This window comes from Piliocolobus tephrosceles, chromosome 12, assembly GCF_002776525.5.
Source record: "Piliocolobus tephrosceles isolate RC106 chromosome 12, ASM277652v3, whole genome shotgun sequence".
Classification (NCBI taxonomy): domain Eukaryota; kingdom Metazoa; phylum Chordata; class Mammalia; order Primates; family Cercopithecidae; genus Piliocolobus; species Piliocolobus tephrosceles.
In genome coordinates, this window is record NC_045445.1 from 67,952,321 (window position 1) to 67,975,193 (window position 22,873).

General features: G+C 35.2%; 1 protein-coding gene across 3 annotated transcripts in view; it reads left to right on the plus strand.

Moving 5' to 3' along the window:
• The window catches only part of CHM (CHM Rab escort protein), a 196,837-nt gene that overhangs the window by 76,075 nt on the left and 97,889 nt on the right, over positions 1 to 22,873 (plus strand). For 2 of the 3 annotated variants that reach the window (XM_023202350.1, XM_023202351.1), the window contains exons 5-8: positions 9,299 to 9,686; positions 14,718 to 14,834; positions 15,725 to 15,845; positions 17,290 to 17,515. In XM_023202350.1, coding sequence (XP_023058118.1) covers positions 9,299 to 9,686; positions 14,718 to 14,834; positions 15,725 to 15,845; positions 17,290 to 17,515 — 852 coding nt within the window. The remainder of the gene's footprint in view (positions 1 to 9,298; positions 9,687 to 14,717; positions 14,835 to 15,724; positions 15,846 to 17,289; positions 17,516 to 22,873) is intronic. The other variant, XM_023202352.1, reaches the window with a different exon arrangement.

The following is a 22,873-nucleotide window of genomic DNA, read 5'->3' on the forward strand; positions in this document are numbered from 1 at the left end:
TGAATTTTCAGAGTTAAAAAAAATCCATTCTAGATATGTGTCCTTTGTCAGATATGTGTTTGGAGAATATTTTCCCCAAGTCTCTAGGTTGTCTTTTCATCCTCTTTAAATAGGATATTTTGCAGGGCAAATATTTTTAATCTTGATGAGATCTAATTGATCAATTGGATGATTATTTTGGTGTGAAGTCTAAGAACTTTTTGCCTAATTCTAGGTATAGATTTTCTCTTATTTTTTTTTAAATTATAGTTTTATGTTGGATGTTTAGGTCAGTGTTCTTTTTTGTTTTTCGATCTAAGGATATCCAATTGCTTCAACACCATTTATTGAAAAGGCTGTTCTTCCTCCACTGAATTACTTTTATACCTTTGTCAAAAATCAGTTGATTGTACTTGGATGGGTCTATTTTGAGGTTCTTTATTCTGTTCGATCTATTTGTTTTTTCCTCTACCAGTATCACATTATCTTTATTACTGAAGCTATGTGATAGACTTTACTCTCAGATAAATTCCTCCCAATTTATTTTTCCTTGTCAAGATTGTTTTAGATATTTTAGAGTTTGTGCCTTTCCATATAAATGTTTAAATAAACTTGTCTATGTCTAAAGAAAAACCTTGCTGAGATTTTGATAACAATTGCTTTAATACTATAGATTAGTTTGGGAGGATTGACCTCTTTATTATTTTGAGTCTTCAAATCTATGAACATGGTATGTCTCTCTATTTATAAAGCTCATCTTTGATTTTCTTCAATAGAATCTTGTAATTTTCAGCATACTGATCCTGTACATGTTTCGTTAATTGCATACCTAAATATTTAATTTTCTTTGGAACAATTATAAATGGTATTGTCTTTTTAACTTTGGTTTTCACATATTCATTGCTACTATCTAGCAGTGCACTTGCCTTTTATGTTTTGATTTTGGATATTTATTGAAATCTTGCTGAATTTACTTCCCAGTTCTGGAAGCTTTTTTGTAGACTGCTTGGGATACCTAGATAATTTTGTGTTCAGTAAAGAGGAAAAGTTTTACGTCTTTCTTTTCACTGGCTGCTTTTTTTTTGTTTGTTGGTTTAGTTTTGTTTTTAAGAATCTATTTTCTGTTGTGAGTCATGTGTTTTCCATCCACAGCCATATGCCACAGGTTAATTGTGTTTCTGCTTATCCTTAGGATCGCTTAATAAGCCCTACTTTGTTCTTTTTTCCCAGAAAGGAAGTTCTCATCACTTCCTGAGGACATTTTAATTATACACTAATGCTGGGCAATCATTTGAGGTCTCTCATTTGCTGAATATATTGTTCTTGCACGTAGTGTCTCAGCATATGCAATTCAAATCCATAATCTGGCCAAATGACAAATTATCAAAAGTACTACCCTTAAATGATTATTCATGCCAAGAGTTTAGTGTATTTGCTTGTATCAAGCAAGTAAATAGATATAAGTCAAACTTCAATCATTGGTGCACTATATATGAGGAATATTGTTTTAAATGTTTTTGTAAATTTCTAAAACATCATGTAAAAATGACTTCATAATGATATGAAGGCTAAAATATTATGATGTGTCTTGTAACTTTAGACCAGATGACTTAGCTTATTTATAGAGTTGGTGTATATTATGGTAGAATCTATGGTTTGATTTCTTTCTTTTTTTTTTCTTTGAGACAGAGTCTCACTTTGTCGCCACGCTGGAGGACAGTGGCGCCATCTCAGCACACTGCAACCTCTGCCTCCCGGGTTCAAGCGATTCTCTTGCCTCAGCCTCCTGAGTAGCTGGGACTACAGGTGCATACCACCATGCCCAGCTAATTTTTGTATTTTTAGTAGAGACGGGGTTTCACCATGTTGGCCAAGATGGTCTCGATCTCTTGACCTCATGATCTGCCTGCCTTGGCCTCCCAAAGTGCTGGGATTACAGGCATGAGCCACTGTGCCCAGCCTGTGGTTTGATTTTCATATATGCCACTTGATTATTTAACATTAAGGAAGAGTAAAATGTATATTTCTTGGTCATAAACAATATTATAGCCATACTGATAGCCCTTTTATCTTTGATTGCAAGGAGGACTGGGCAAGAATTCAAATGGATTAGTGCAAACCCATTGTCACTGCTTGGAAAATACCTCAAAGTATTTGGGCAATGTAATTCTAATATATGTATTCTAATATAAATATATAGGGTGTATTTATATATTATGTATTCTGATACATATATTCTAATATAAATATATAGGATAGTTATTTTTTGTCATGATTTATTTAAAAACATTCTGAAGTATTATTCAACTTAAAGGTTTTCATGATCATTTCAACATTAAATTTAATAGTTTGGGTATTGCAAAACAGGCTAAATACTAAAATGTAAATTGTAGTAATTATTCTATCATAGGCTAGGTTCAAGCATCATAAACTGTCAAGAACTATCCAGTTTGTTTTATCAGAGTTTGTTTTCCTTATTCTTCCTTACAATAAGTGGGCTACTTAATATTTTGGACCTAAAATATTTTTGCTATACAAAAATTGTTTTTCATTGAAGTGATTTTTTGTGATCACACAGTCAAGTTAATGGAAGGGAAATGAAAAAGGACTAGCGTTTATTGGATACTATCTTTGTGGCAATTGTTATAACCTGTTGCTTTACATATTAATTTCATTTGTTCTGTGCAGCAGTCATGCGCATGAGCTATAGGTACATCTTACTGGCAAACAGAAGCTCAGGGAATGCTAGAGATGGCAGAGCCAAATTTGAACTTGTGTGTTTCTAACTCAAAAATCTGTACTATTTCCATTGTATCATGTTGTATTTCAGTCATCAGGTAAACATGGGTGTGTACGTCAAGGGAACCAACCGTTCCACCAAGTGAATAAAGTATTTCCTTTGTGAAGACTAGCACCTAAGAAAGTGCATTTACTTTAATTTACTGGAATACTATATAGTATTGTAATGTAGTTATATCTATAATGAGAAATTAAAGTGCCTAACTCCTAGTGTTAGGAAGCTATGGGAAAAATCCGATATTCTTTAGTTGTTGAGATCAGTTTATATGCCATGGGATTTTTAAAATTGATACATAATAATTGTATATATTCATGGGGTACAATATGTTTTGATGCATATAAACTTTGTGGAATGATGAAATGATCAAATCAGGCTAATTAGCATATCCCTCACCTTAAACCTTCATATTTTTTTTTTTTTGTGAGAACATTCAGAATCATCTCTTCTAGTTATTTGAAATATACAGTGCATTATTGTTAGCTGTAGTCACCTTACTGTGTGATAGAGTACCAGAATGTATTCCTCCTACCTAACTGTGACGTTGTACCCACTGACCAACCTCTCCTCATCTTCCGCTCCCTCTTGTTCTCACCAGTCTCTGGTAACCACTATCAAGTTTTTTAGATTTCACATATGAGTGAGATCATGCAGTATTTTTCTTTCTGTTCTCAGCTTATTTCACTTAGCATAATGTTCTCCAGGCTCATCCATGTTGTCACAAATGACAAGATTTAATTTTTTTTTTATGGCTGAGTAGTATTCTATTGTGTATATATGCCACATTTTCATTATTAATTCATTTGTTGATGGGCATTTAAGTTGATTCCATATTTTGGCAGTTGTGAATAGTGCTCCAGTAAACATGGGAGTGCAGATGTCTCTTCAGCCTACTGATTTCATTTCCTTTGGCTATATACCCAGTAGTGAGGGTGAAGATTGCTGGATCATATGATAGGTTTATTTTTAATTTTTTGAGGAACTTCCATACTGTTTTCCATAATATGCATTCCTGATTTGCATTCCTCCCAACGGTGTATGAGAGTTCTTCTTTCTTACCATGTAATAGTTTCATAGTTTATCTGGGAAAATAAAAGTAGCTATTGTTTCTAGTTTTAGATCTTTAACAGACTATAAAAAGGTGAAATATATTAATTCACACTTAAGTCACACAAACTCAAGTTATTCTTAGATAAAATCTTGTTGCTTGTTAGTTGCATAAAGTCATCTAGTTTCTTTAGTGAGAAGAGATTTTATTTTTCTAAAATATTAACAATAACTTTATACATTTTCTGCCCTATTTTCTGCATTTTACTGAGCATTGTTTCCCTTTTTCTGGTATAATATTAAAGCAGGATGAAAACTTATTTGTTACATTTAAATGAACCAACTCTATATTCATACCAAAAATAAAGATTTTTTTGTAACAGGAATCTAAAATTCTACTGATTTATTTTGAATTCTTAAATTTTCACTTAAAAATTATACAAGCAACAGGAGCTTCTTGAACAATAATATCAATTAGAAGAAAGGAATAAAAATGTAAAAATCACTTGTAATTTTTACAATTTAGAGGAAATTACTCATCACTGTCTACAGTTAAGTGTGTTTTAGACCAGAATTGAACCACTGCCCAACGAAATGTGGTTTAAACAAGTACATACGTAAGCGGGTGGGTGGGTAAGTCAAGGATTTGTAATTGTGCTGCTTCAGCCCATCAGAGCACTGGGGTAGCACTCCACACTTCTCTTAGCCTTCCATTTGGAATTACAAGATGTTTGCCAGAATTTCAAAGAGGCTCTTACATAACAAAAAAATTTCTCAACATGAGGAAAAGGGGGAAGAGGTTTCCTAACATGTTTATGCTTTTTTATTTTACTGGACAGTCTTCAACAAGGGCCCCAAGCAGACTCTTCATTATCTTATTGACTAAAACTGGATAATGTACTTACTTCTAAATCAGTCACCAGCAAAGGGAGGTGAAATTATCGTAATTGGTTTTGATCTGTCATGATCCATCCCTAAGGACTAAGCAGTTTCTCTCTAATATTGGGACAAAATTGGAGCTCTTGAAGCAAGGAGAAAAAGGGTATTTGTTGTTGAGTAGACAACCAACAGTCCTGCTGTACACCATTTTATGAACTTTTGTTCTTGGGTAAACATGACAAGAGGTTGATAGTTCACCTGCATTCTATAGTATGTGTTAACCGTTTAGGTGGTAATAAACAGGGAAATATATATCTACCAATGTATCATATTGCAGCAGTTCAAAATTGATTTCATTTTTATATTGCTGTTTTGTAGAACAACAATTTTTGAATAGTCTGATTTTTGTAATTCTTATGAATAGCCATTAAACATTTATTTTAGGAATAAACAGCTGGGTAGCAGTATAATATATACTGTGAAAATCAGATACAAATGGCCTTAGAACAAAGTATAAACATCAAAGTAAAAGAATACAATGTCAGCAGCAAGTCGTATTGGGTAAGAAAAGGTACAAATGGCTAGAAGATAAATGGTGAACACCTGTGCTGAATAAATTAAACACCTGTTTCTCAGTTTTTCATTTGATTCCTCTAAAAGGCTGTTACAGGGTATTCATAAGACACATTTACTTTGAGGTGTTTCTTTGTTATTACTATTAATTGGTAAGCAGTACTAGATGATATCAGAATTTATACTTCCAAACTCTCAGAGTAATACGTGAATTTTGGCAATTAGTGAAAAATGCACTTACAAAAAGCAGTGATAAGCAGTTTTTATTAAGAGAAATTATCTCAAAAATATTGTTATATTATAAATGACCTTTGGAATTAAAGCTAGCAATGTAAATGACACTAAATTTAATTTGTGAAATCAATTTTGATTGTGAACATTTGTATAAGAACTAATGATGCAGATTGTTTTCCTTTATCAACAGTCTGCAGCTTATGATGGTTTGACTTAATGATTTTTCAACTTTATAATGGTTTTATTGGGGTATTAAATGCATTTTGTCTTACTATATTGGGTTTATCAGGATGTAACCCCATCATAAGTCGAGGAGCACCTGTGTATGTTAAAATCAACGTAATATCTTAGAACTCCAAGGTTCATTTGAAGGCTTCTAATGCAGCTTCATTATTTTGTAGTTGGTAAATGTGTTTTTATAGTTTTCAAACACTTTTAAATTAATAGGATTGAACAATTACTGTATTCTGAGGTTTTCTCTGAAAGGTTGAATATCTCTTTAAGAAAATGTCTTTTACCACAGTATAAAGTTTTAAATTTGGGGGAAGATAGCCCTTTTAGATGAACAGAATTTTGCTTTCTGAGGATGTACGTGGAGTTTTAGGAGCTTTTGGGTATCTTTATATTTTCTCATTAGGTATTAACTTCAACCTTGGCAGAACTCCAAAAATACTGTGGTTGTATTTAATGCAAAGTGAGGACAGTGTCATGTTTTTATTGCTTGTGTTTTCCGTAGTGCTAGGAATCTCACCAAATTATAATGTTCAGAACAGTAAAACAATAGTTTGATACAGTAAAACAATAGTTTATTGGTACAGAAAAAATTTCTGAAGAATTTCTTCTCTTCGCTTATACCTTTAATTAAGTATTTTGACTTATATCTTCCAGGTTGTCCAGTACTGGTTAATGTATTTCATTCACTCTATAAGGCTCCCCATCACAGAATGTAATAGAGAATCCCTGACTAGATCATTTGCTATGCTCAATTTTCACAGTGTCATCATCATAGTCTGTAATAAGAGAAGTTGCCATATTCTGTCTTATCTGTAAAGTGTAATTAATTATCCTGTCATTTATTAAAATTAAAGGCATGGAACTTTTTCTTTAAGAGTTAGGTGTAGAACTTTTACTGAAAAAAAAAAAAAATTAGGCGTGGAACTTTTGCTGAAAATTATCCCCTTAGATCCCTCATGGAACACACTTTAGTTTTGTTGGTTTTCAAAATAATAAAAGTGAATACAGAGTGTGAACAATTCTGTAGAAAATATACAAATCACCTTTCATGTTATCGCTCTTCATTCTTAATGCTGTTAATGGCAATGCTATCATGTGCTTATATGACCAATGAGATTTCATCATGTGAATGCAGAAAACCTAGGTATACAGGTTTTGAGTTGACTATTGAGCTGTGGGCAGTTTAACAATATCTTATTTTTGGTTAGTATCTTTTTTTTTTTTTTTTAGGACGGAGTTTTGCTCTTGTTGCCCAGGCTGGAGTGCAATGGGACAATCTTGGCTCACTGCAGCCTCCGCCTCCCAGGTTCAAGCAATTCTCTGGCTTCAGCCTCCCAAGTAGCTGAGATTACAGGTGCCCACCACCACACCTGACTAATTTTTGTATTTTAGTAGAGACGGGGTTTCACCATGTTGGTCAGGCTGGTCTTGAACTCTTGACCTCAAGTGATCCACCCACCTCAGCCTACCACAGTGCTGAGATTACAGGTGTGAGCCACCGTGCCTGGCCTGATTAGCATCTTATATTTGATTAACCTTTTAGAGTTTATAAACTACTTTTCATATATGTTAACTTTCTTATCTCACAACAGTTTCGTAAAAGGTAGGGCAGGTGGACTGATCCCCATTTTATAGGTGGTGAATCAGACAGATTAAATTACTTGCAAGTGTTTCCTAGGTGATGAGTCTGGGATAGAACGTGGATGTTTTCCTCACTTTAGTTTCCTAGATCTCAAAAGTATTCATGTAACATTAATGCTATCAATTTGTTTTTTTTGTTAGATTTTATTAGAATTACTATAACAATAAATGTGGCATTTTATTTCTTGACATTTGAGTGTTATTCTTTCATTGTCCCTCTTTTTTTTTTTTTTTGTAGTGTTTATTGTGTTATTTATAATAAGGCACTTATGTTTTTCACTTAACTCAGATTTTCTAATTTGCAATACAATGTTTTTTTTCTCGGCCTTATTTTTTGTGTTTTTTTGCAAGAAGTTTGTTTCACATTTGAAACAAAAATAACCTTTGCATGTATAAACCATTATTCATCAAGCATTTATCAGATACCACATCTATAGAGCAGTGCAGTAGGTGTTGTGTGGGACACAGAAGGAGCGGTGCTAAGGTTTTCCCTCCAGGATTTACAGTCTGATTGGGAAGATAAAGGATATACTGGAAAACCAAAGGATTATTAAAAAGGAATGGATAAATACATGCTAGGTAAACTGCATGTGTGTATTATGGGAGCGTGGTATAATAGAATGATGAGTGTAATTGGGCTAAGGAAGACTAATTCAAAGTGAAATTTAAACTTTTTCTTAAAGTAGTTTGTTAAAGTATGTGATTATGTTTGAGAATGGAAGAATTGTGATATTATGCAGAGTGGAAAGAAAAGGACAGAAGAGACAAATGATATAAACCAAACTGTCATGATTTGACAATTAGAATTGATAAATTTGGAGTTAGTGATGCCATGTTGGAAAGTAGGTGGAGATGAAACCAGATGTTTAGTAAATAAGGAAAGTGGTTTGATTTAGAGACAGGAAGAAGAAGATCTTTTTGTGGGGTAAGTTTTAGATTTGATATAAGGAAGGGCTATTGTTAGTTTTTGATCAGTCAACTAGCAGATTTTTAGTTGCCAAGACCAATCACATGCAAGGCATTGTGCCAGATATTGAGCATTGTGGCAACTCAGTGAAAATAGTGGGTTCTGTGGAGGATAAAATATCATACAGAAATTGATAAAGCAGGCAGACTGAATGGGAACCTGTTCTATAAATCAAGACAATGGTGGACTGAGAATGGTAACTCTAATAATAAATTTGGAAATGGGACTTCGACTAGAGTAATAGACATCAGTGCTAAAATAGGCAGGTAATTTTACAGAAAGGTCCTGTTAGACACCACATTGTGATAGGCCAACTTAATCTTTTCAAGGCAGATTTTTTTTTCCCTTTATTGAAGGTCTTCTGTCATATCACCATCATATCACCAAGTCAGGAATTACTCAATAATAACAATCTTGATAACTCCCACTCTTGAGCATTTACTATGTCCCAAGCACTGTGTCAGGCTCTTTGCATGCAGTACTTCATTTAATCTTCAGAACAACCTTGTGAGGTGGGTGGTATTATCTCTGTGTCATAGATGGGTAATTTAGGTGGTCTCAGAGAGGATAAATAACTAGTCTAAGTTCACAGAGCTTACTAGTCATATGGTCAGGATTTGAACCAAGGTCTGTTATTCTGAAGACTATGTTCTTCATCACTGTGGTAATTTGCTTCCAAAATACAACTCCCCTCTCTGTCTTAAATTCTCAAAAATGTGCATGTGACATGAAATCTTTATATTTTTCAAATCTTAATTTTGTTTCCTGTTTTACTGAAACATTAACAGGTGAATGTTTAATGTCTGAGTCACATAAGCAAAACGTACACTGAACTTGATAAAAGGGGTAAAGGAATAAAAGTTGCTGTGAAAAGTTAAAGCAATATAAAAATGTAGCAGGGTAGAATTATCAAAAGCCTGGTGTTTATTATTATAATTTCTTATTAGTCAGGATTTGCATGAAGATGTAGAAGAGGCTGGTGCACTGCAGAAAAATCATGCTCTTGTGACATCTGCAAACTCCACAGAAGCTGCAGAATCTGCCTTCCTACCTACGGAGGATAAGTCATTAAGCACTATGAACTGTGAAATGCTCACAGAACAAACTCCAAGCAGTGATCCAGAGAATGCGCTAGAAGTAAATGGTGCTGAAGTGACAGGGGAAAAGGAAAACCATTGTGATGATAAAACTTGTGTGCCATCAACTTCAGCAGAAGATGTGAGTGAAAATGTGCCTATAGCAGAAGATACCACAGAACAACAAAAGAAAGACAGAATTACTTACTCGCAAATTATTAAAGAAGGCAGGAGATTTAATATTGATTTAGTATCAAAGGTAAGTACTAATTTTACCCATCTTTGCATTAAAAACAGTATCTGGACCCATAAACCCAGTTTTTGTAATTCTCTGAGATGCAGAACGTTTGTTTTGTAAAGAGAGAGTAGCCAGACATTTGTAATTCATTTAAAATATTCCTTAAGTACAAATTAAAAACACATTTAAAGTGCTCACATTAAAATGCTTCAATTATGTTTTTAATCTATACCTGAAGAATACTTTTGTACTTGAGCACATACTACAACCTAATATTCTCTGGACACTATGAATTCTATCAAAAGAAAAATTCTAATGAACCTGTTCAGAAATCCATGTTATTTACAGTCCATTTCCATCAATTCTTTTAGCCTTTATATATAGTAACTATTTTCACAACTGTATGATGATGAATACTCAGAATAAACCAATGCATTTTTAAAAATCATGTGTTCACATGGACACAGGGAGGGGAGCATCACACACCTGTGATGGGGTTGGGGGTTGGCGGTTAGGGAAGGGATAGCATTAGGAGAAATACCTATGGAGATGATGGGTATGTAGGTGACGGGTTAATGGGTGCAGCAAAACACCATGGCGTGTGTATACCTATGTAACAAATCTGCGCGTTCTGAACATGTATCCCAGAACTTAAAGTATAATTTAAAAAAAAAGAGTCTCAAAAAAATCATATGTTCAGGTTTGAAAGCTTCAGAGGAAAATTTAATAGTGATGGAGGCAGGAAGGCTGGGAAGAAAGCTATTGTCTTCAGTTATTTTCCTGAACATAACTAACTTGGACGTAGTTCACTGTAACTTCACAGGAGGTCCCTCCATCTTAGAAGGGTACGGTATTGCATTTGGTTTATAGGAAGCAAGACTATTTTAGTGCAAAAGAATAGAAAATCAGTAAGATAAAGGATTATGGCCTTAAAGGGTTACAGTACAGGACAGGGTAAAAGTAGATGAAAACAGAGACTAAATCCTGTAAGTTGAGAGCTAACAATAAGGAATTGAAAAGAAGTAGAAGAGGATAGTAAATAACACCAGACTTGCCGCAGAACTGGCACAGAACTAGGCTTTTCAATTTAATGTACTTTCTTCAAGTTCCAAGTAATAGGGAACAGAGGGGACCAAAACATTTCACTTGACAAGTTGTTTCTGCAAATCCCATATCCTCATACTCTTGCTCCCTTTGAACTTGATGCCTGAAAATATAAATATCTTTTTACTACCCGTTTTTCTTTCTGTCATATAGCACTCTGTGTCTGATTTTGCATAGTTGGCTATTGCATTGGTTCTACTTCATACTTCTGTACTCTCTCTCCCCCCTTCTCCATCTACTTTGACCCTGTCATGATTTGAAATCTAGCATTTTTTGCACATTACCTTGGCTGTTCATCTGTGGATGGAAGTTTAATCCTAGCTCACTAATAACCTTCCTGGTCCCATGAGCAGTACTCTATGAAATAGGTTAAACAAAACATAAAAACTGAACAAGTCAGATAACAAATAGTCTTTGTCTTACAATTCCATTTTGAAGTAGTTACTTGGAATTTGTAATGTTTTACCTAAATAAATGATTATATAAATATGGTTAAGAATCAAGGCTATTTCATGAAAGTCTGTAACTTTTGTGTTAGCTGAAATTGAGTATATATCTCGCAAAGGGAAATAGTAGAAGATGGGGCTGTTTCAATTGTAGGAATTGGTGTAGAAAATTATTCAGTTGTATAAGAAAATGAATGCTGGTTGTGGGAAGAAAAAGATAATTGAATTAGAGGTTGACACATTTGAAGATACTCTGAAGGAGACTTCTGGGTATTTTCATCAGTTTGAATGGTTAGTAATAACCGGTTCTCTTATGGTAAGTAAAAACCAAACATGTCTAGAGGCAGTGGACTAGCCAGTTGGGACTCCGTACTGCAGAGTTTCATGGGTTCATACATTCTATAAAATAACTAATAATCATTTAATGTACTCATTTTCAAAACCAGAAGTGTCTTATTCACATATAACCCTAGTAATACAGGTGATTAATTGTCCGTTTTTAAAATGTAAGTCGTTTAATACATACTCAGTGCATACTAGATGGAAAGCAATATATTCCATGTTATTGGGGTAATTGGTCACTCCTTGGGAATTTCATCTGTTCTAATAATTGCAGTTAATAAACATCTAAGTTTAGGATGATTGCCAAATATCTATCTTAAAGCCCTACCTCTTTTCTTTTTTTTCTTTTTTTAATTTTTTTGAGACTGAGTCTTGCTCTGTTGCCAGGCTGGAGTGCAGTGGCGCAATCTTGGCTCACTGCAACCTCCACCTCCGGGGTTCAAGTGATTCTCCTGCCTCAGCCTCCCGAGTAGCTAGGACTACAGGCGCGCACCACTATGCCCGGCTAATTTTTGTATTTTTAGTAGAGACGGGGTTTCACCATATTGACTAGGATGGTCTCGATCTCTTGACCTCGTGATCCGCCCGCCTCGGCCTTCCAAAGTGCTGGGATTACAGGTGTGAGCCACCGCACTCATCCAAAGACCTCTTTTCTAAAGTCCAACTCAGTATCTCCAAACTACTTGACATTTCTATATGCATTCAACCTCAAAGACATAGTGATATAATTAACAAATACTGTGCAAATACTGTGGGGTTTTACAGTTGACAATATACATTCATGTATATAGCCTTTTAAAAAGTAATAGCTCAAGGTAGGTTAAATAAACTATGTATAGTGTCATACTGCTCAGACTAATAGAGAAGATCAGAGATGAAGTTCTTAAAATGAAAGCTCATTTCTAACTAAGTACATACTCTTACTAATTATGGAACCAACATGCTAAGTGAAGGAAAAATTGTTAATTATTAAATCTAATTTCCATTATTGTAATCAAATTGCACTGCTTTTTAGCTCCTCATCACTGTGATAGATCACCTAGAGGGTAGTGAAAAAGAGGCTTAGGCTGAGCGTGGTGACTCAGGCCTGTAATCCCAGCACTTTGGGAGGCCGAAGCAGGCAGATCACCTAAGGTCAAGAGTTCGAGACCAGCCTGACCAACATGGTGAAACCCCGTATTCTACTAAAAATACAAAAAATTAGCTGAGCTTGGTGGTGCATGCCTGTAATCCCAGCTACTCGGGAGGCTGAGGCAGGAGGATCGCTGGAGACGGAGTTTGCAGTGAGCTGAGATTGAGCCACTGCACTCAAGCCTGGGCAACAGAGTGAGACTCTGTCTCAAAAAAAAAAAGAAAAAAAAAAAAAGAGGCTTAGATTTTAATATGGTACACATTTATTATTTCTGAGCTTCAGAAACAAAAATCTAGTATAATTTTAATTGAAATTTGTTTTTGTTCTTCTGTGATATCTTAAATGCATTATTTTTCAAGCTGGCATTAAACCTTAAGCTTTATTGGATCTTATTAAATAAAAATGCATTTTCATGTTTTATATCTTAATGTTTGTGAAATTATGATGGCTATTCAGGGATCCTTGAATCTCAAATGTGTATCTTTTTAAACACATGAGGTTTTTGAAGTAACTATTTTTTTCTTCAAACAAACAAAAAGAATATATTGCCAATTCTTATAGTTAACTATTGTAGAGTTAAGAATTGGCAATATATTCTTTTTGTTTGTTTGTTTGTTTGTTTTCTTTGAGATGGAGTCTTGCTCTGTCACCCAGGCTGGAGTGCAGTGATCTCTGCTCACTGCAAGCTCCGCCTCCCGGGTTTACGCCATTCTCCTGCCTCAGCCTCCCGAATAGCTGGGACTACAGGCGCCCGCCACCTCGCCCGGCTAGTTTTTTGTATTTTTTAGTAGAGATGGGGTTTCACCGTGTTAGCCAGGATGGTCTCGATCTCCTGACCTCGTGATCCGCCCGTCTCGGCCTCCCAAAGTGCTGGGATTACAGGCTTGAGCCACCGCGCCCGGCCGGCAATATATTCTTTAAAGCATGGGCTCTTTCAGTTATGTAGTGTGTTAGGAGGAGGGTAATGAAGTAACATGCCATGTTTAATCAGGATAATCAGATTAGTTTCAAAAAAAGTGATGTCAATTTTATTTTGCAGAATACTGAACTATATAAAATTTTACTTGAATGGTATTGATTTACTGGTAGTCTTTACTGACTTATTAGTTGCTCAGACTAATGGTTTAGATTGATTTTTGAGATTCCTTTTTCTTCGTATAGTAAAGCTAATTTTCCCATTTACTTATTATAGATGTAAAATTCATTTTTAATATTTATTGAGTTATAGGCATTATTTAAGAGTATCTTAATATAGGAAATAGTCAAATCTGTTGCATTTAACCATACGGTTAACATGCTAGACAATACTGTTTACATTATTGATTTTATCTCTCTGATATTACTTATGAGATGTTAAAAATTAAATCAGTTTCTCCCATACGTGCCAGCAATAACCATCATCTTCACTTTTTGAGAAAGGCATATCTCATATAAACCCAGACTTCTAGAATTACAGAGGGACCTTATAATTTGACTCTTTCAGTGTAAATGCATCACAAATATTTTTTTCTTTTTTGGTGGGGTAGGGAGGTTCACTGGATTGATTTCTTCTTATGACTACCTGGCTTTATGTAAGACTATAGATTCTTATCCAAAACCCTTAGGGCCTGGTGTGTTCTGTCATTAAGATTACAAAAATACATGTTTTAGAAAGTAATGAAGTACATATGCTGATATGTTATATGATTAGCAGGGTCTGAGGAGGCACCAACTAAACACATTATTTCTGCAATGAAATATATGAATATTTATGTTAATTGGGACAAAGCCAGAGTGCCTTATCAGGATGGATCAGGTTTTGCTGCTAAACAAGTTATGAAAAAGCTTATGGATTGCAAAGTTTTTTGGATTTTGAATTTCAACTAATCAATTCTGAACCTGTAATAGATTGTGTTATGTATTATAATATTTATAGATATGACTCTTTCTACAAATAATCAAAAATATAACAAAATTATGTATCTTTATTGTTTTTCCAATTTTTCTACTATTTCACCTTTTACCTTCTAAAATATTCACTTTGTACAGCTGCTGTATTCTCGAGGATTACTAATTGATCTTCTAATCAAATCTAATGTTAGTCGATATGCAGAGTTTAAAAATATTACCAGGATTCTTGCATTTCGAGAAGGACGAGTGGAACAGGTACTGTGCTGATCAAGAATTGTAACTGGGCATCAGCTTAAGTTAGTATGGTTTGTTTTAGAAAGATAAGCAAATAAGATTGTTATTTTCCTCATAAAGCAGTAAATTCCAGTCCTGCATAGTGATTTACAAATATAAATGCTTAATTAAAATTTCTAGTGCTAATTTTCTCATGACTTACTCTGCAGCTTGGTGTTGGTACCAAAAAGCACACAAAGTACCAGAAAGCACACCAGAGTCACTATACCCAAGACTAGTAGTCACACAAATCCTTTTCTCCCATTAATCAAGATTTTGGAGAGGGAAAAGAAAGAAACCGTGAATTTTACTGTCCACTTAATCAGATTGCACATAGAGAAGGAGGCCTGGAGCCTGGTTTGGAAAAAATTCTTACCCTTATGACAGCTGATCAGATCCTGGGTTCTTAACTACAGCTTCCAGAAGAGCAGAGCTTTGCTATCCTGCTTACAGCACCAAAACTGTAGGGGCCAAGGGAAACACTCCCTCTTAAGCCTCTGAAGTTTCACTGAAAAATCAACTCACAAAAGGCAGATTAATTGGAGAAAAGGCATAATAAATGTACTAACATATACATGGGGAGAACCACAGTGTTTGTTTTAGATAGCACTGCTAAATTTTTCTCTGTTAGGATGACATGCCATTGGTCTTTTAATGGCATGAGGAGTAACTTGGCAGAATTAAGTAAGAAAGCTCACAGTTAGCCCTGAAGTTAGCAGAGATGCCATTAATACTGATGGAAGGTGATGTGAAAAAGCCTGACTAGAATGGAAATGATAATCCTGTTATATGTAAAGGGGAAAAAAGTGTAATTTGGAATACTTATATCGTTAGGAAGCAGTTTCTTGACTTAAAATCATAATATTTTTCAGGTTCCTTGTTCCAGAGCAGATGTCTTTAATAGCAAACAACTTACTATGGTAGAAAAGCGAATGCTAATGAAATTTCTTACATTTTGTATGGAATATGAGAAATATCCTGATGAATATAAAGGTATGTTTTTCATTAAGTTGTGTTCTCCAATTATTTAACATTTCTTACTATTTTAATATGCTTGCTCTGATTTAGTGAGCCACTTATTACTGTTTTAAAATGCATTCTAACTCTGCACTATCAATAGGTTAGCCATTAGTAACATGTAGCTATTTACATTTAAATTAATTAAAATGAAATAAAATTAAAAATTCAGTTTTTCAGTCTCATTAGCTATATTTCAAGGTCTCCATAGCCCCATGTGGCTACAGTGCAGATATTTTCATTATTGCTGAAGTGGCATGCTAGATTTTAATTTTTATTCTTATTATTTAAATACTACTGTCAACTGGCTCTTTGTAGATAATAATCCCTTTTCATGATTCCATTATTTTTTCTCATAAGTAAAAATACTATATATTTTGTCATTTTCTAGGATTGCTTTTGCCTAGAATCTTGAACTATTTTGTTTGGGGAAAAAAAGGCTAGATGGTATATGGGGGAAAAATACTGGATTCAGAAAAGGCATGGTTTCTATTCTTGGCTTTGACCTATTTCATTGTGTGATCTGGGGCCAGTTACTTCACAGTCTATTCAAAATTGAATATGCCATTTTAGTATCAGAGCTGTATACTTTAAGTCCGTTGGTCTGAAAATGTTAACCAAAATTGGAATATACTATTGATAATTTATTTATAAAGTTACAATGAGAAGTGCAACGATATTTTTCTTCCTCTGCGAAATAATGAAAGTCTAATCCTTGCTCTTAAAGCTTCAAGTCTACTAGGATCTGTCATGTTATCCACAGTGACTGTGTAAAATTCAGTTCTCTCAGTAAATTTTCATAATTTTTATTTATGTAAATTATTTCCATAAAGTTTTTGTCTTTTATCATGGCATTGTATTTCCCACCACTGACAGTCCAATTACATTATATTCTGTTCTTGGTTTAAAGGAGTAACTTTTAGGGGTCCCATATGTTTTGATGTGATTATGTGGCCATAAGACTGATTCTAGTAGCCACACAGAAATTCATTTTATTATTTTTTAGTTTATTTTCTGATTATTAGTGAGAAGTATTTATCGTCTTAAATAAATACATTCCTGTGTTGTCATAGTTGTTTAATATTTTCAGCACCATTATTGGCATTATCCTGCAGGTTTCATGACAATAAAGTGAGATTACTGCCAAATATGGCAACCCATTGAGTTATTTAATATTTTCCAGTTTTTTTGAATGCATGAAATGCTCAATCATATAAAGCTTAAAAATTGTGCCATTACTCCAAATCGGAGAGCGAGATTGTTTCCACTTTTTTCTAAGATCAACCATCAGTGTCCAAAATGTAATACCACCTATGTCCTTTTTGAGGTCTTTGAAACACACTTCATCTCCTTTTTGTGGGGTGCTTTTAAATAGAAGTTTCATTCTGATTTTGAGTGATAAAATTTCATCTTTTCATAGGATATGAAGATATTACATTTTATGAATATTTAAAAACTCAAAAATTAACCCCCAACCTCCAATATATTGTCCTGCATTCAATTGCAATGACATCAGAGACAGCCAGCAGTACCATAGATGGTCTCAAAGCTACCAGAAACTTTCTTCACTGTCTTGGGCGATATGGCAACACTCCATTTTTGTTTCCTTTGTATGGCCAAGGAGAACTCCCCCAGTGTTTCTGCAGGTAAGTTTGCCATTGGTTTTCTTGTCCCTTCTAAAGGGGATACTTAAATAACAGGTGAGAATTAGGAAGGCAAAAATGAGATTTATTCAAGATTTAGTATATGCAAATATATACTTTATTATTTTTTTTTATAATTGATTTACCTGCCTATCTACCCACTTAAGTAATATATTCAGTGTGGCCTGTTTTTGAGCTTTATAAAAATACTGTAAGTTCCTTTTTCCACTCAATAGCGTGATGGAAAGTATTGTCATTGCGTATAATTTTAGTTAATTTTTATTGCTACATAGTATTTTATGGTGAATATACCACAGTCTACTTTTTCATTTTTCTGTTGATATAACACAGGACGTTTCCAGTTTTTTTGCAGTTAACACCCTTGTGAATATTTCAAGTTATATATATTCCGTAATTTCTCTTAGAAACATATCTAGGAGTGGAATTCCCAAGTCATGAGATACATGAATGTCAACGCTTTACAACATCGTGTTCAGTTATTTCTCTAGAGGGCTGTACCAATTATAACCTTTTAGCAGTACATAAGAATACCCAAAGCTTTTCATGTTTGCCAGTATTTAAAATTTTTTTGTCAATCTAACTCACATAAATTATCATTGCATTGGATTTTTATTTTTCATTTCCCTAATTAACTGTGAAGTTGCACCTCTTCTCATATGTTTACTGGCCATTCATGTTTTATCTTCAGGAAATACTTGTTTGTGTCTTTTTTTGTTTGTTTTACACATTTTTCTTTTAATTTTTGTTTTTTGTGGGCACATAGGAGGCATATATGTTTGTGGGGTACATGAGATACTTTAATACAGGCATGCAGTGTGTAATACATCATGGTAAATGGAGTATCCATCCCCTCAAGCATTTATCCTTTGTGTTGAAAACAATCCAATTGTACTCTTTATTTTAACATGTACAATTAAGTCATTATTGACTCTAGTCACTCTGTTGTGATATCAAATACTAGATTTTATTCATTCTTTCTAACTACGTTTTGTACCTATTAACCATTCCCACTTAACCACTGCCCCCTCAAAACCCTCCCCAGGCTCTGATAACCATCCTTCTACTCTCTGTCTCCGCATGTTTGTTTTAATTTTTAGCTCCCACAAATAAGTGAGGCTATGCATTGTTTGTCTTTCTGTGGCTGGCTTATTTCACTTCATGTAATGACCTTCAGTTTCATCCACATTGTTGCAAATGTCAGGATCTCATTCTTTTTTTTTTTTTTTTTTTTTGAGATGGAGTCTTGCACTGTCACCCAGGATGGTGTGCAGTGGTACGATCTCGGCTCACTGCAACCTCTGCCACCCGAGTTCAAGTGATTCTCCTGCCTCAGCCTCCTGAGTAGCTGGGATTACAGGTGTGTCACCACGCCTGGCTAATTTTTGTATTTTTAGTAGAGATGGGGTTTCAGCATCTTGGCCAGCCTGGTCGTGAACTCCTGACTTCGTGATCCACCCGTCTCCCAAAGCGGTGGTATTACAGGCGTGAGCCACCGCGCCCAGCCAGGATCTCATTCTTTTTATGGCTGAATATTACTCCATGGTGTAACTGTACTACATTTTCTTTATCCATTTATCTGTTGCTGGACACTTAGGTTGCTTCCAAGTCTTGGTTATTGTGAACAATGCTGCAATAAATGTGGTGTGCAGATATCCTTTGATACACTGATTTCCTTTCTTTTGGGTATATACCTAGCAGTGGGATTGCTGGATCGTATGGTAGCTCTAGTTTTGCTTTTCTGAGGAACTTCCAAACTGTTCTCCACAGTGGTTGTAGTAATTTACACTCCCACCCACAGTGTTCAAGGGTTCCCTTTTCTCCATATCTTTGCCAGTATTTGCTAGTGCCTTTCTTTTGAATAAAAGTTATTTTAACTGGGGCAATAAAATATCTCATTGTAGTTTTGATGTGCATTTCTCTGATGATCAGTGATGTTGAGCACCTTTTTATATGTCTCCTTGCCATTTGTATGTCTTCTTTTGAAAAATGTTTCAGATCTTTTGCCCATTTTTTAGTCATACTATTAGACTGAAAATTCAGTAAAGTTGCAGAGTATAAAATCAACATACAAAATTAGTAGAATTTCTATATGTCAACACTGAAAAATCCGAAAAAGAAACTTTAAAAAGTAATCTCAGTTAGAATAACCACAAATGCAATTAAATACCTAGGAATTAACTTAATCAAAGAAGTGTACGATCCCTACAATGAAATCTATAAAACACTGATGAAAGATATTGAAGAGGACACAAAGAAATGGAAAACTATTCCATGTTCATGGACTGGAAGAATCAATATTGTTAAAACATCCATACTATGCTAAGCAATCTACAGATTTAATGAAATCTGTATAAAAATACCAATGGCATTCTTCAGAGAAATGAAAACATCCTAAAATGTATATGGAGCCACAAAATACCCAGAATAGCCAAAGCTATCCTGAGCAAAAAGAACAAAACTGGAGGAATCACATTACCTTACTTCAAATTATACTACAGAGCTATAGTAACCAAAACGGCATGGTACTGGCATAAAAACAGACACATAAACCACAAATCAGAATAGACAACCCAGAAACAAATCCACATACCTACAGTGAACTCATTTTTGACAAAGGTGTCAAGAATATACACTGGGTAAAAGACAGTCTTTTCCATAAAGGGTGCTTACTGATAGTTTTTTGATGGAGTCTTTAGGTTTCTCCAAATATAAAATTATATCATCTGCAAACAAGGATGATTTGACTTCTCCCAGCCTCTCCCAGTAGCCACCACAGCCACTGGCCCACTGGGAGTTCTGCCAGGCCATGCCTGATGTTCACTTAAACCCCAAGTGCTCTTCAGTTAGCTTGTGTTGAATGCTTCCAGGCTTGGGCCTTACCCTTCATGGCAGTGGGCTCCCCTCTGGTCGAGGGTAGGTCCAGAAAGGCTTTCTAAGTGCCTAGGCCTCGACTTGGGTCCCCAAGAGCCTGCTTGGTGCTCTGCACCCCTGTGGCTGAGTTGGTGTTTAACACACAACACAAAGTCCCCGTTACTTTTCTCTCTGCTTTCCTCAAGCAGAAGTCTTTTGCCATAGACACCACAGCTGGAAATGTACCAGGTCTCACCTGAAGCCAGCATGTCTCAGAATCTCACGGCTTACTACCTGGGTATTACTGTTGGTTATTTTGTAGCCAAGGGCTTTTAACGAGCAGGTGATGAGCCCTGCCAGGATTGGGTCCTTCCTTTCAAAGCGACAGGTTCCCTTATGGTCCATGGTATGTCTAGAAATGTTTTCTGGGAGTTAGAGTCTAGAATGGTGGCCTCATGACTCTACCTGGTGTCCTATCTTATTGTGACCGAGCTGCTATCCAAGACGAAAGACAAAGTCCTTGTAATCTTTGCTCTCCTCTTCTCAAGCAGAAGGAATTAGTCACCTTCATTGCTATGAGCTGCATGGCCTCAGGTTTGGGGAGGGGTGGCACAAGCAGTCCCTTAGCTGCCCAGGCTGGTTTCTCCTTAGGCCATGTGCTGCCCTAGTCCATGGGTTCTAAGCCCAGCCCAGCATTAGCACTTACCTAAGAATTACAGTCTTTGTGTCCTAGCCTGCCTTTCAAGTATACCTAGAACTCCAGAGCACCTTAGCCCAAAGTGGCAAGGCTTGCTGAGACACTCGAGCTCCAGCTGCTGGGATGGGCCATTCCTCTCTTGCTAGGGCTGGTCCAAATGCTATCTCAGTGCCAACTGAGCCCAGCATAACTTTGCTCTCCACTGACAGGGCAGCACCGGGTTCAATGCTACATCCCCCAGTTGCTATGCTCTCGCTCCCTCAAATGCATAGATTTCTCTCTCCACGCCACATGGCCACTGCCGTGGAATTGGGGAGGGGTGGTATTGACGATTCAAGACTGTCTTCAGTGCCTCCTTCAGTGATAGGAAGTTGCAGCCTGGTACTGTGATTGCTTACCTGATTTTTTGCTTCTTATGACGGTGCTTTTTTTGTGTGTAGTTAGTTGTTAAAATTTGGAGTTCCTGTGGGAGGGATGATCACTAGAGGCTTCTATTTGACCATCTTGCTCCACCTTCTTGTTGACCTTCGCCCGTTTGTCTATTCGGTTGTTGTTTTTTTCTTATTGATTTGTAGGAGTTTTAAAATACATCCTGATTAGTGATCTTTTTTCAGTTATATGTGTTGGATGTATTTTGTCTTATGGTTTTTATGATACATAAAGGTCATGAAGATTAATACAGTCAAATAGAGCAATCTTTTTTTTTTTTTTTAATTCTTAGCTTTTTTGGGGAGGTCATATAGTATACCTGAAGTATGGAGACAAGACTGCCTAGATTTAAGTCCTGACTTTTCTGTTTATTAGCCATGTAACCTTGGGGAAGTTTTACGACCTCTCTCTGTTTTTCAGGTATCAAATTTGGGATTTTTTTATTCAGTTGGAACTTTGTGTCCTAATTCATTATTTTCTGCTCTTTATTATCTCCTTTATTTTGCTTTCTTTGGATTTTATTTAGATCATCTCTCCCCTCCCCTGCCCTTGGCAATTATTAGGCTGAAATTCCATGAATTAAGTATTCATCTTTTAAATATTTTCTAATATAAGCATTTAAGAATAATTCCTCCAGTTTACATCCATTGGTGACAAATGCTTCCTAGTTGTATCCGAAAATAACCTTTTCTTCTTTTTTGTCTTGAGTGGAAGTTTACTAAGTAAACAATGCTAGACTGACTTTTTTTTTTCAAATACTTTAAAATTTTGTTCCATGGTCATTTATGTTCCACTTTTGCTGCTGAAAAGTTCAATGTCAGCCTACTTTGTCATTTCTTTATTACGACAAGTTACAAAGATATCTTTTTTCTCTTACATTGTTTTTTAATATAGTTTGCTTTTGTATTCTATATTTTTACTACAGTGAATATTAGGTGTTGATTTCTTTGTATTTATCTTGCTTAGTATAGGTTGAACCATATGAAATTAACATGATTCAACGATTTTAGACCTACATTATCCTGTGGTTCAACCAAATACATTGTGCTTTTTCTGTCTGTAAATTTATGTTGTTTATTGTTTTGGAAATTTATCAGCCAATATCTTGATAAGTATTGTTTTTTCTTTCTTTTCTCGTCTCACCTTTTTGTAACCCTAAGTAGGTATGTTTTAGAACTTAGCATTTTCTCTTCTATATCTCTCAATCTCTTTTTCATATTTACTATCTTCCTGTCTTTCTGGCTGTATTCTGGGTACATAATTAAGATCTGTATTCCAGTGTATTAATTCTCTTCACCTATAACCCATTCATTTTCTTTCTTCAATATTATGTTTCATTTTCAGAACTTCTACTCACCATCTTC